The sequence below is a fragment of the Carassius carassius genome, chromosome 17, assembly GCF_963082965.1.
Source record: "Carassius carassius chromosome 17, fCarCar2.1, whole genome shotgun sequence".
Classification (NCBI taxonomy): domain Eukaryota; kingdom Metazoa; phylum Chordata; class Actinopteri; order Cypriniformes; family Cyprinidae; genus Carassius; species Carassius carassius.
The window spans coordinates 22,962,348-22,976,689 of record NC_081771.1 but is presented as its reverse complement, the minus strand read 5'-3'; the positions used below and the strand labels follow the sequence as shown (position 1 = coordinate 22,976,689).

The 14,342-nt window shown below is 38.8% G+C and overlaps 1 protein-coding gene across 1 annotated transcript in view; it reads left to right on the top strand.

Moving 5' to 3' along the window:
* Positions 1-14,277, top strand: part of LOC132161328 (LHFPL tetraspan subfamily member 3 protein-like) — a 68,329-nt gene extending 54,052 nt beyond the window's left edge. Inside the window, exons 3-4 of the mRNA XM_059571294.1 lie at positions 4,922-4,938; positions 11,403-14,277. Coding sequence (XP_059427277.1) covers positions 4,922-4,938; positions 11,403-11,456 — 71 coding nt within the window. The 3' untranslated portion in view covers positions 11,457-14,277. The remainder of the gene's footprint in view (positions 1-4,921; positions 4,939-11,402) is intronic.
* Positions 14,278-14,342: the final 65 nt, after the last annotated feature.

The window sequence follows — 14,342 nt, the reverse complement described above, 5'->3', positions numbered from 1 at the left end:
GAGGGCGGGTCGCGTCGCATAATGGTGTGACACTCTTGCGCCATCGAGAGGCCATTATAATCATGGGTTTGTGGCTCTGCGCTGTTAGAGACAGGGCGAGTGACACAATGTTGGGTGCAAGAATTTGGATACATGCTTCTAAAGTAAAATTTTTACTCACACAAACATCATATAACGCATATAGCAATCGTCACCCATAGTGACATGGGGGATACGATGCATGTGTTTTTGTGGTGTTAGCACTCTCGCTCGCGAGGCCATTATAATCATAGGTTGTGGCTCTGCACTGTTCTGAGACAGGGCGAGTGACACAGTGATGAGTGTAAGAGGAAGTAAAGCTCTTTTGTTGATTGTATACATGCTTTTATTGTGGAACTCACACAAACAGCATTTAAACAGACATAGCAATCGTCGCCCGAAGGAACATGGGGGACATAATGCATCTGAACATGGAGGGTGACACCGTGTTTTTGTGGTGTTGGCACTCTCGCTCCCTCGCGAGGCCATTATACTCATGGGTTGTGGCTCAGCGCTGCTATGAGACAGGGCGAGTGACACAGTGATGAGTGTAAGAGGAAGTAAAGCTCTTTTGTTGATTGTATACATGCTTTTATTGTGGAACTCACACAAACAGCATTTAAACAGACATAGCAATCGTCGCCCGAAGGAACATGGGGGACATAATGCATCTGAACGTGGAGGGTGACACCGGGTTTTTTGTGGTGTTGGCACTCCCGCTCCCTCGCGAGACCATTACAATCATGGGTTGTGGCTCAGCGCTGATATGAGACAGGGCGAGTGACACAGTGTTGAGTGTAAGAGAAAGAAAAGCTCTTTTGTTGATTGTGTACATGCTTCTATTGTGGAACTCACACAAACAGCATTCAAACACACATAGCAATCGTCGCCCGAAGGAATGGGGGACATGATGCAGTTGAACATGGCACTTGGGGGCGGGGCCTCCCGCGCACTCACTCTTTCACTATCGGTCAGTCAGGGAGACGGCTCGATGGCGCGCTGGCTCTCTCGCGGCGCGGGGTCCTAAACCGACCCTGACGTTTCCTCACATGTTCTTACCACTGCTGGTTTCGGCCGAAACGAGCGTCCGGTTCAGAGCGGGGTGTCACGGCGGGCTATTTTAGCTGGTCTTAGAGCCTGACGAGGTGCATAAGAGCGGAACCTCGCAGATGAAGACTGGAGTGAGCGACGGGGTATCACGTGGCTCATCGCCTTGGCGCGCTTTCTGCGTCTCTGAGAAAAGCTCCATGACGTCACCAAAGAGGCCGGAGGGAGCAACTAGAACGTTTAGGAGCGTCCCACGGTCCACGTCTTCCAGGACAGCTAGGGTAAGCCATAGGTGCCTGTAAGGACGACCATGAGCCCCATGAAACGGCTGAGCAGAGCGCTTAGTAACCATCAGCACGAGATCAGTTACCGCGCGCAGATCCTTGATGACGTCAGCGCTACTGTGCCGCCGTCTGCCTGAACACCTTGAGTATTGCCCTGGCATGAAGAGCAGAAGCTGCCTTCCCTTCAGAAGTATAGGCTTTGTCCGTCTAAGGACCGTGAACCGCACGGCTTGGAAGGCAGGCTGTGGTCCAAACCAAATGCAGAGACGGGCACAGGTGCACAGTCTCCTCGACGGGGGGAGGGTTTCCGCCCCGTCCACGTGCGTGAACATGGCCTGCGTAGCAGAGTGGATGCGCGCCGATTGGGGTGCAGCCCACGACTTCACCACGAGCTCTTGCATGCCTCAATGCCATCTGGTAGCAGCTCGACTGGAGGAGCCACGAGTCCCGTTACCTTTCACAGGCTCGTTAGGTGCGTTGCAAGCGAGACCCAGCTCTGTGACGGCTTTTCCGAAGACCCTGACGAGCTCCCCCTGGAGGTCTGCAGGGCCCTCTTGGTCGGGGCGATCCCTCTTTACTGAGAGGTCCAAACCTTTTCCGACGTCGAAAGCGACATGGAGTCGTTTTCCTCGCCAGCTCCGAAGAGGATGAAGTTCGCGGGCGGCAGTGGGGCTCATTCCCGCTGTTTTCCGAGTCACTCTGGCTCTGAGGGCGCGCACTGGCAGCTCGGCACAGTGGGCGCACGTGTGGTCCGTGTGAGAATCCCAGGCAGGTCACACAGAACTGATGAAGGTCCGAATCTAGCATTAGCAGCCATCGGATGCAGAGAGGAAAACAGGGTGAGTAGTCCTCTATTGCAACTTCCACGATGACTTAGATAAGACTTCTAGCATGAAGAAAGAGATTCTGATGTAATTTTCGTGCCCATGCAATTTATACTGCCCGCGAACCTGTCAGTATTTGCATGCTTCGCGTCAATTGGCCAGCTGCCCCCAGCTGGCGTTAGCCAATAAGATTTCAGCAAAAGTGGGAGAAGGGAGGAGTTCCCCCATATACGTCTTAGCTGACGTAATGTTGAGTTCCCGCCTCGAAAGGGAACCGATGCAACCGGTTCTTGACTCGTGAATGAGTCATTATCTGGCTCGGCTCGGTGTTCATCTCTCTCTTCGCAGCAGTTCAGTCAGCACGCGCAGTCTTCTTAATCGCTTGATTCGCTTAATGATGTGCCAGCTTCATCAAACCTGCCATCTACAGTTCTGTTTGTAATGGAATGATTCGTAACATTTTTATAATTGTAACGAGTAACGATGCAGCAAATAAAAAAAATATCGGAGTAAAAGTATTAAACTCATCGAAAATATGTACTGAAGAAAAAGTGGAAGTAGGAGAAAAAAATAATACTCTAGTAAAGTACAGATACCGCCTTAGTACTTAAGTACAGTAGTGAAGTAGTTCTACTTCGTTACTATACATCTCTGCTTCCAAGACACATTCAAGATGAATTGCAATCCAATCTTCAGGATGTATTTCAGATGCAACTCTTTCAAATGGAAAAGCATCTGCTTGTTCATGCAACATATGCAAGTTTATTCCTTCCAACTGGGAGTATGTTGGCATATGGAAGATTGGTAGCCCTATAATCCACACGAGTAAGCAATGATGGGTGAGACAGATGTAGCAACTGCAAAACTCAAATTAACTGCCATATGGACAGAAGAGAGTGTTATTACTACAATGGAAATTAACTACTTTTAGGTAAATTAGCACAGAAAGAAATATGTTTATGTACCTAAACATTAATAGAAAAGGCTCAATTACAAAGCATTCCGAACTATCAAAAATGCATGAAGTGGCCAGGTGTAAATACCACTCTGTACATACAGACATATAAAGTATGCTCATAAATATTTGATATCTTAAATCCGACTTTTTGACAGCATTTTCACATGTCCTCATCCTGTCAATGCTTTTACAACAATCAATAATTGGCAAAAATAAAAAGAGAGAAAATCTGAAGAAGAAAAAACACCCCCAACTCCTTTATAGCATCCCAAATCAACTGGGGAAGTTGTCATGGTTACATGTCAGATTTCAGAAAGATAAGACGATATGCTGCTTTCTCCCCAGTACATCTGTCATGGCACATACATGTTCTACATCAACCTTGCTTTCTGCTAATTAATTTGGAAAGAAAGTACATAAGCGATGACGACAGGAAGAAGGCAAATGTGTGAATTTGTGTGCACAGCATCTGTGATATCTGGGGCATAGGTTCTGAAAAATCAATACAAACCTTGTGGGAGGTTACTAAACCTCCCCCACTTTCCATGTGTTCTCTATGCCTTAAATCCATTCTACTGTACTCCACTATCTTATTTAACCCCCCAAAATAAAGCTAATTTATTTAAATTTCATTATTTGTCATGTTCCACTATATGTATTCTGTTGATCTAATATCAGAAAAGACTCTTCCTGGGCTTTTAATATGCACACTTATATAAGGTGTATTAAAGTGAGATCCTCCTGTGAACATACCATTAACATCATGACAAGAGTATGACATGCCCATGGTGCAGGACACAGAATCTTACCATTACCCAGTATAGCAAGTGGAAATAAGATTAACACTGTTTGTTAATTGTTAATGTTATGTTAATTGTATGTTAACAATTGGATATTACAAATATTAGCCTTCAGCTTTCAAAGCAAGTAACTGTGTGTCATTGGCAATTCAGTATATACAGGAATGGCAGTGTATTTATTTTTATTTTTTTTAAATGGCAGTGTATTTTATTTATTTATATATTTTTTTTTCACAATGGAGAGCAGTCCATTGATGTGTGATAGAGATGTGGACTACACACCTGAGAGCTGTGTTGCTTGATGTTATCTATGGTTGTCCACCACTGATCATATGAGGATAATTCTTATAATGAAATATAAGGTATTTTTGAGGGAGTGTGCTGACTATATGGAGCCAGAATATATGCAATGGATTAATCTGAAATGGAGCAAGCAAATACAAAATGGAATGGATTGACAAACAAACTTCCATTTTCCATAAATGGAAACTTTGCATCAAATTTTGTGGAACTCCATCATATATTGTCTTGGCTCAATTTAACTATTTTAGGTCTGCTTTGATGGGCTCAGTAAAATGTTCCATTAAAAAAAAACTGTATCGCTGATATACTAAAGGCGAGTGCTGGAGTTCTAAGCTCAGAGCAAAACCACCAGCACTTGCATACAATTAATAAATATAATATCAGGACAATACAAAAGATAGTGACAGTTATTTGGACTGCATATGATAATGAATAAATAGGATGGTTGATGGCACAGTTAGCATGACCAGAATGAGGAGCAGGACAGGAAAGTCAAGAACACAGAAACTAGTGCTGGAAAAAAAGCAATGACTAAAAGCACTGATACATTGATATAGATATCCACTGTCTTTGTGGTCTTCTTTTAAAGGCTTTGGGGGGAAATCCAGTATTAAAACTGGCAAACAATGCAAACTCTTTACACAGCACACACCTTACTAAACAATCACTTCTATTCTGTCTTCACAGATTTGGCAGTATCCAGGGTAAGTTGTTCAGCTGCTGTGACTTTTGTGCTTGTGTGGTCATGTAAAGTTGTTGTGGCACAGACAATAGTCTTGTAATATCTCCCTGACTATATGTATTTTCTGTTGTCATGGTTAGCAATTAGTTTACTTTATAGAATCTCCATTTCTGCAGACATATAATTATTTATAAATTTCATACATGGATAGACATTAAAAACACAAAAAATGTATTATTCAAAGCAGGTAAAAAACTGCATGAAAATAGTGCATGTGTCAAAAAGCTATGTTGGCAAGCATGGAAGCAAATATATGGCCTACCATGTGCAAGACAATGTATTACAAAACATTTTAAACTGAACTCTGATACAAGAACTGAACACGTTTTTCATGCTAATCAAAGCTGGGTGTTTCTATATAATGAATCTGGAGAAAGAGGCATTAAAAACAACAAGCAGTTAACAACTCTATATTATGCATAGTTTGATTGTTGGTGTATACAGTCAGATGTGTATGAACAGTTGTAGTGTTATCAGAATGTTATGAACAGCAGTTTACCTCCACAGCAACCTCTACATTTAGGGTCATCTCTTCGAGTGGATGGAACTCTTAACTTCAGTAACAGTTTAAATTCACTGTTTCTTATTACTCCCTAAAAACTATGCATGCAATCATAGCATGTAGCTCTAACCTGATATTACCAAGGGGCTTCACACTTGGAATATTTTCTGATCCTGTCAGCTCTAATGCTAATGAGGTAATGGTGTTTAACACTCCCTTGTCGTGTCCTTTTGTGTGTAATTTCCTTGGCAGTGGTGCAACTATCTGCAGTTCAGGTAGAGTAGTCACAGTTTGGCCCACAACCAAGCCCTTTCACATTGTTTTACATTCACATTCAATCCAACTCTGTTACTAGAAGGATCTGAAAAAAAGGTCTGATCAGTAGTCATAAAATATTTACTATCATGCAATCCCTTTAAGTCAACATTTAATACTAGGGGTGTAAAGATAAAAAAAAAACCTTCACATAATATTCAGTGTTTAATTTCACTTGTTTTTAATTGAAAATACATAGCATTGTCACTGAAAAGAAAACTACTGGCCATGTACACACTACTCTTGAGAATAAGTGCTTTTATCCACTTCTGTACAAAAAATCAAGTAGTGACAACAGTATTTACAGAAAATCTGCAGATTGTGTATGAAGCCAAGTTTGTCAGTTGTTTTTCTTCTTCAAATATAGTCTACTGCATTCAATGAATCCTGTTAACTTCCCAAAAATTTCGGGATATTTTTTTTATTTTGGGTGGAATTTTTCCCCCCACCATGTTACACTCATGGTTTTCCCAATCAAAAATGACTGGCCTAAAAAAATAAATCGCACGTTATTCTGTACTATCACCAAATTTTTCATTCAATATTTTTACTTGCTTTCTTTCAGTTAGTACAGTTTTTGTTATTATTTTTGTAACTAATTATCCATAAGCCTCTTTGATATTGGCTTATGCACTTCAGTTTGTTAGTGAAATAACCATTATCTGTGGGTAATTTGTTCATGTTAAAATATTCCCTGTTTAAAGCTGCAGTAGGTAACTTTTGTAAAAATGTATTTTTTACATATTTGTTAAACCTGTTATGTCCTGACAGTAGAATATGAGACGGATAATCTTTGAAAAATCAAGCTCCTCTGGCTCCTCCCAGTGGTCCTATTGCCATTTGCAGAAACACACCGCTCCCGGTAAGAAACAACCAATCAGAGCTGCGGTCCGTAACTTTTTTTTGTGTTCAAAATTTACAAAATGTATATAATAAGCGAGTACACCATGAATCCATTTTCCAAACCATGTTTTTAGCCTGTCCTGAATCACTAGAGAGACCTATAATAAGTGTATATATTCAGACTATTTTAGATTGCTTCAGGACGCAAGCAGTTCTGTTTATTAACCGCTAGAGCGTCAAAAGTTACGGACTGCAGCTTTAACCAGGAAGTTTGTTTTTAAATTAATTTTGACCGATTGATTACTACCAAACAAGAATGACCCAGATGTTTTTGAAAGAGCTGCATGGTGCATACAAATTCAACTGAATGTCTACTGAAATTTGATTTAATCACACATTTTGACTTAAGTCTATCTATGTCCACTGTAGTTTTAATATAAAACATACACAAATATTTGCTAGGTTGGTAGTAACTGCTAATTAAATATGAATGTAATAAAAACTACAGAGTAAGACATCCTTGATATATATAAAATAAGTGCAGTTTCTGTCCTGTCAACGGTCAACCCCACCTCGTGTGAATTTTTAAGTATGTTAGAATATTCAATTATATATGAATTTGCATGATCTTGTTTTTGTAGGGAAAAACGTCACCATGAATGTTTTCCCCTAAACCTATTAGGGAGCAGATTGCACAAAAATATTTAAATGAGATGACAATACTTTCATACAAATTTGCAACCAGTTCACCAAATTGTAAAATACTTACAAATTTCTGAAAATTATACCCCAGAGAATGGAAAGCAGTGGGTTCATTTGGACGATATAACAGACTAAAACTAAAGTTGAGATGATGTGGCCCACAGACATAATAAAGCCATTTTAAAGAAAGTTTCTAATATCTGCACCTGGATTTTCATGTACGAATGCTGTTTAGAAACTGATCCTGAGTGACATTTTTAGTTTAAGAAATGTGACCTCTGGTAATCCTAGATATACTTAATTTAAGAAAGGTATATAATAAGGGTTGCAGGTTTAACACATTGCCATAGGGTAAAAAATTTAATATGCATTGTATATGCCAAATTATTGTGCAATCCATCTTTACATTACTGTAAATTGCATTCACTCCCAAAACCCACAATGATTTATTATGACTTGTGTGTGTAATCTTATTTTTGTTAAATTGGCTGATTCTTCCACAAGAGTCACAGAAAGTGCTATTATTAAAACAGCAAACAAGACAGTGAACCTCCATAGAGGCCCAGTCCAATGAATGTCTGTATATGTTTGTGGCATACTTTGATGTAGTCATAAAATATTTGTCATGTACTAAAAACAACAACAATTACTACTTGACAGTACTTTCATAATAGAAAAAGGTTATAGCATTCATTAGGGAAGTGGTTCTCAAATACAGTTTCGGGGGTACGTGCTTAAGCACAGATTTGATCTTAGAACGTCTGTACAGTAAAATCCACACAAACATTCAGATTTATAAAAATTATCTTTGGATCTTTGGAAATTATCTAGTGAAAAAGTGCTTAGTGTCACGTCAGGGTCTAAGGAGACGTACACAGTTTTCGGTGTTCTAGTTCTGTAGGTATTTGTACATTTAAACAATTCTTGCAGCTCACCATTCTCAAGGAAAGGATTCGAACTCTGTTATGTTGATGACATTAATGTGCAGTTTGCCATTCACAATGCGGAGATCTGAAATCATTCAGCTCCACACAATTTCAAGATCATCTGCGATTTATAAATTACACACCTGAAATATGGGCATATGTATGATTATGTGCGTACAATTGTTCTTTGAATCACACCTACACACATTAGTAAATTACTGTAAAATAAATTGTAGGAGAGATTCTACGCAACATTTTAAAAATGGGGCCCCTGGTGTCCCACCAAACTGCACATTTTATATGTCACTTGTCAGTTCATTTCTTCACTACATTAAGAAGTCTAATAATAATGGTCGGGGGTGGAGTATTATTGTGTCACATGCATTTATTTTTCCACATGGACTCCCAGCCTTGCAGTCAATATGTCATCTGTGGAATCACTGATATCTGTCTTGTTTAATATGTCTTGGCATTCTTCCTCATTTACCTGTTGAGTGCTTTGTCGTAATATTTTGTTGGTTCCTGAATTCTTCTGTTCTTTGACTATGTTTTTTCTTTGCCGACTTCATGTTTATTTGCCTGCATTGCTGCCTAGCAGAAACCCATTGCTAGCTCTGTTTATCTGCCAGGGACTTTCTGTTAGATTTTTTCTGGATAATTTTCCATTAGAGCCTAGTAATTCCTCATTCAAACATGCCATTACAATCTAGTCAGCATGGAGTCATCTGAAGGTGATCAGCTCTGTGTCAGCAATGTGTACTGTACTTTTGGGAAAAAAAACACAAGTATCAGCTTTCCCAAATCCAGCCCTTTAACTTGGTATAAACCCTGTCTTCTCTGAAGCCCTGTCTTCTTTCTCATTAGATCTTGAACCCCCCACATATGCAGCTGCAGCTGTTTCTTCTACCAGTGTTTGCATCTTCCAACTTTCCAACCCTCCAACTTATATATCCAACAAAGCAAAGATCACTAACATCATTATCCATGTTACTGATGGGGAGTGGCTGTGTGAGAAATCTGCACCCCATTTCTGTCAGCTTTTTACTGAATTCTCCAGGGAGATGAAAAGGTATTATCATTCAGTCTACAGCAGGGAAGCGCATCTACTTTTTCACCTTCACCAGGGGAGTTGAATATGAGCCTATACCATATTGGACTTCAGTCTGCATGGACGGTTGTTGGAAATAAAGGATGAGATCCAACACTGTAATTGACTTGTGATTTGTGTTCTGGTAAGCTGAGTCTTTATTTAGCAGCATGTCCAGTAAAAGCTGATGCTTGTCAGTAGCTGCAGTTCTATTGCTGTGAGCAATACTGCTTTCTACTCATCAGCTCATTTGTAGCTAGACCTGAATTGATTGTGTCTGATAAGGGAGGAATACAAAATATGTAATAATGCTGGGGGCCTCCAGGGCCAGTTTAAAAACACCTGTCCTAGGCAACCACTCCAGGGAATGCTTTCCTTTCCAGTAACCACTGAAAGTAAATTTCTGGTTGCCTCTTTATGCCAGAGTGTAGAGTCATGAAAAAAAAACAACTCCACTCAATCAATGGTGTGTCCCATCCTTCTGCAACCATCCTGTCTGGAAGATTCTATTGAGTCTAATTCTGTTTTAGATGTGTTTAATTAGGGTTAGAGCTAAACTCTGCAAAACAATGGCCCTTGTATATCAGTGTGGTGCCACTCTTGGGTTTTATCATCCAGCCTGAATGTTCAGATGGATTCAACAAATAATTGGGTTTGTCAAAGTCTTACCAAGGATTGTCTTGAACTACAGTCAGGTGCCATACAAATTCACTTTCCAGATACCAATGTCCTGTTTATTGCAAGCAGTCCTCTTTCAAACACTGTACAGGGACAGCAAGGTGAATCTCTGTCTCTCCACAGCATAGAGAAACTGTGACATATTAAATTAGAAACTGTTGGCTGAGTTGACCTTTGCAGGAATTACGACCAGATGGAGCAATCAGTGTGAATTACTGCAGAAGCCTAGAATACATCCAAGCAGTCAAGAGTTTGAACTACCATCAGACCAGACGGACACTGTTCTACTGTATGTTTGCTTCCAGTTATCCCTCACTCATTTAGATGTTCTGCAAGCTAAAATGACAGCCTAAGAACTCAAGATCAGTGATTTAATAGAGACAGAGCCAGAACATTGGAAAGAACATTGCTTTAATACCCTCCTTCACTGAACAGTTTAGTGCTTTCCCAAAACCAGTAAAGACTGACTTGATTGGAGATCACTATCATTACATAGGTAAAATATCCCAGCTGTAAACACCACATGCTTGTTCAATCCCATCATTACCAAACAAAGTTTTTAGTTGAATTCGGAAGATTCTATAATATATTTTAATGGAGTGAAAACTAACATCTATATCAGAAGGATTATTGCATATTGCCAAAAGTTTGGTGGTATGCAATAATCCTTCTGATATAGATGTTAGTTTTCACATCATTAAAATATATTATAGAATCTTTCAAATTCAGATAGCTCCTGCTCAGGACCAGCTCATGACCAGCCAGGACCAGGTTAAACCAGCTCAAACCAGCAGCCATGCTTCAAAACATACTGAACCAGCATATGCTGTTTTTTTTCAACAAGGAAATGTTTACTGGAAAATGTATTTTCTCCTATATAGATGAGGCTATAGTAAAATAAGAAAACTGATCATGTCATTAAATAAGTAATATATACAGTACATGTAAGAAACAAACCAAATATTTTTTTTTTCTCTCAAGGCAGAATTTCACCGAAAATTAATTTGATGAAACCTTTCATATTTTGTTGGTGGACTTGAAAAAAATCTAATAATTTAAAACATGTATGATGATATCAAAAGAAGATATTTTGGAGAATGTTGGTAACTAAACTGCTTTGTGAGCATGGGCTTCCATTGTGCGGACAACAACAATAACAAAAAAGGTTTGAGATCAAACCTTTTTTTATGTTACGTGGAAGATAGAAAGTTATACAATCTTATACAGGAATGACATCAGGGCGAATTAATGATGATAAAGTTCAAATTTTTGGTGAACTATTTTTTTTTTTTTAATCATAGTGAGTTCCAATTAAGTATACTGTTTTTTGTATAATTTTCTCTCTTTTTGTCCCTTTTTATTGTCTATTTTAGATTGAGATCCGTGATACGAAGGACCCTCGATTCGGTGTCCAGCGGTTTCCGTGAGGAGACGGCATCCTCCCTCCTTTATCTTCTCCTCCATTCCTCTCTCCTTGTCCTCAGGCCTGTGTCTCTTAACTCAGTCAGGATGCTGCTAGTTCAGCTCTTTGTAATATAGAAAAAGACTGGAATACACTTCAAGAAGAGAACATATTCAACATATACCTATTTAAAAACCATGAGAATTTAAAATCAATAAAAAGAAGAAAAGATCAGCTTTACATAAACCAACAACTCTGGGAAAAGTAACAAGTTACACATATTACTACTGTTATTTAATAATGCTTTGATGACAATTATGATGATAGTCATGATTATGCTTGCAACAGCGATATAATGTTCAGACTTTCATATTTTATCTAAAATGGGGAACATATTTCTAGCTTTAAGAAAATGTAATGAATCAATGTATATGTACAAGAGATTGGGTGCTACTCTGGACACGCAGATAAAAAGGAAAAACATCAAGCCAAAAATTTAAATAAATAAAAAAAAGAAAAAAAAAAAGAAAAGAAACATTTTGTACAGCACAAGATGTAATTTTGAAGACCATCTTTTTCTGACAAATTTTGAATTCCCCTCTTTGTACATGTGGTCAGCAATCAAAGTTAAATGATTAATTAAATAGTTAATTTGTAAATTCTATATTTATATTGATACAGGGTACAGCCATTAAGCATTTATTCACCCACATCATATTCCTTCTACAAACTGGAGTGGACTTAGAAGATTTATTAATTTATCTCTCAGTTCACCTGAAGGTACCAATAATCACTCTATGACTGTGCAACAGAAAAGACTAACAACAGTTAAACACACCACTATCCCACAGACATCTAATTTGGCATGCAAATCTCTTCTTACATTTCTTTTAATCTTTTAGACATTTTTTTTTTTACAGGAACAATATTTCCTTTTCCATTGAACCTTTTAGAGAGAGTGAGATAGATTTATCAATAGCGAATAGCATGTGAACATTCTTCGGACTCTGTTACATTAATTTCATAATTAGTCATTTTCTGCAGCTTTTTGTGGTCATTATACCAAGGTGAATTTTTCTTTCATTGTTTTCATTAATCATTTGTCTCGAGGAAAAGCCCTGCATGCTGCATTTTACTCAGGCCCAACATGTTCTTACCTGCCATCTCCCACATTAGAGCACAGTGGAACAGCACAAAGTTAAAAGTAACCCATCTAGGTCACTACTGAGACCTACACAGTCATGAAAATGACTACCTCTTTCCAAGGAAGATGTGTAGCACAATTATTCACACAATTTCTCAGCATAAACTGAGTCCATTCAATGGACTTATGTGACTTTATATGCCAAATGCAACAATCGATTCTTGTAATGATGATATCAACAGTCCCAACTGCAAATAAGACAAACATTAATATTTTGTTATAAATCTCTTAAATGTCTGCACCATAGTGCACCATTCAAACGAAATCTGAATTTGTGCAGAATCAATATTGGTCGCAGGTTTTACTTTGTTTCAGTTCACTCCACTTTGTGTTAAACAATCTTGTAAAGGCATAATTTCTGCTACGTGGAAAGATCTAACACAGACCTGCATTGTGTACTGGACAACACCAGTTAGGATCATCTTAAGAGGAAAGCCCTGTTGGGTAGGTCTGGCCCCTTGTCTGTGGCCGTTTGAGTGGCGGATTTTGGAGATGACATGAGAAGGACTCAGAGCTGAAAATAAAATGTGATGTACTCCATGGTGCTTAAACCCTTTTCACATTTAGATGAAGACTGCTTTGCTGCTCCCCATCTACCTCAGCCTTGAACCCCTCCTCCTCTATTTTCTTGATATGCGCCACTGGAAGACAAGCTTGAGAAGAATGCTGAGATCAGATGGAGAGTGGGGGTATGAGGAGCAGGAAGAATAGTCTGCATTGGACTTTGAGACTAATGGCTTTCTATTCCATAACCTTAAAATGCAGCTTCTGCATAAACTTCATTCACTACACTACTGTTAAAAAGTTAGGAAACACTAAGACATTTTCTGTTTGCTTGTTTGAACAACTTGAGATTTTTATTCACCTAGGATGCATCAAATTAACCAGAAATGACTGTAAAGACATTTACAATGGCGTATTATAAATGCGGCATTATTAAAACTCTGTTCATCAAAGAGTCTTACATGTGCAGCATTTAGTATTCAGCAGATTATTAAGACATTCTCCTGCTTTCTGCAGCCCTTACCATCCGTGTTTTGACTTGTTTTGGGAATTCCCATTAACCTCAGTTCAACACTAGAAACTTAAATAAATTTATCTGTAATACCTTTTTTGAAAATAATAATAATAATCACAATAATAATTTACAATCCATTTTTATGTTCTCTTGCCCATTTAAGCACTTTCTTCTGCCAGAGTCATTTTTGAAATGCCAACAGTACCTCTGTTTCACTGTGGAAGTTCTACTTTAATGTGTACAGTTCATTAAAGGGTTAGTTCACCCAAAAATGAAAATGATGTCATTAGTGGCTCACCCTCATGTCGTTCCAAACCCGTAAGACCGCCATTCATCTTCGGAACAAATTTTAAGATATTTTAGATTTAGTCCAAGAGCTTCCTGTTCCTCCATTGAAAATGTTTGTACGGTATACTGTCCAAGTCCAGAAAGGTAATAAAACCATCATCAAAGTAGTCCATGTGACATCAGAGGGTCAGTTAGAATTTGTTGAAGCATCGAAAATACATTTTGGTCCAAAAATAACGAAAACGACGACTTTATTTAGCATTGTCTTCTATTCCAGGTCTGTTGAGAGGGCGTTCATAGCACTGCAGTTTAGTGATATCCGGTTCGTGAAAGAATCATTCACGAATCATTCATGAAGAGAGAACTGAAGATGAACACCGAGCCAAGCCGAGCCAGATAAC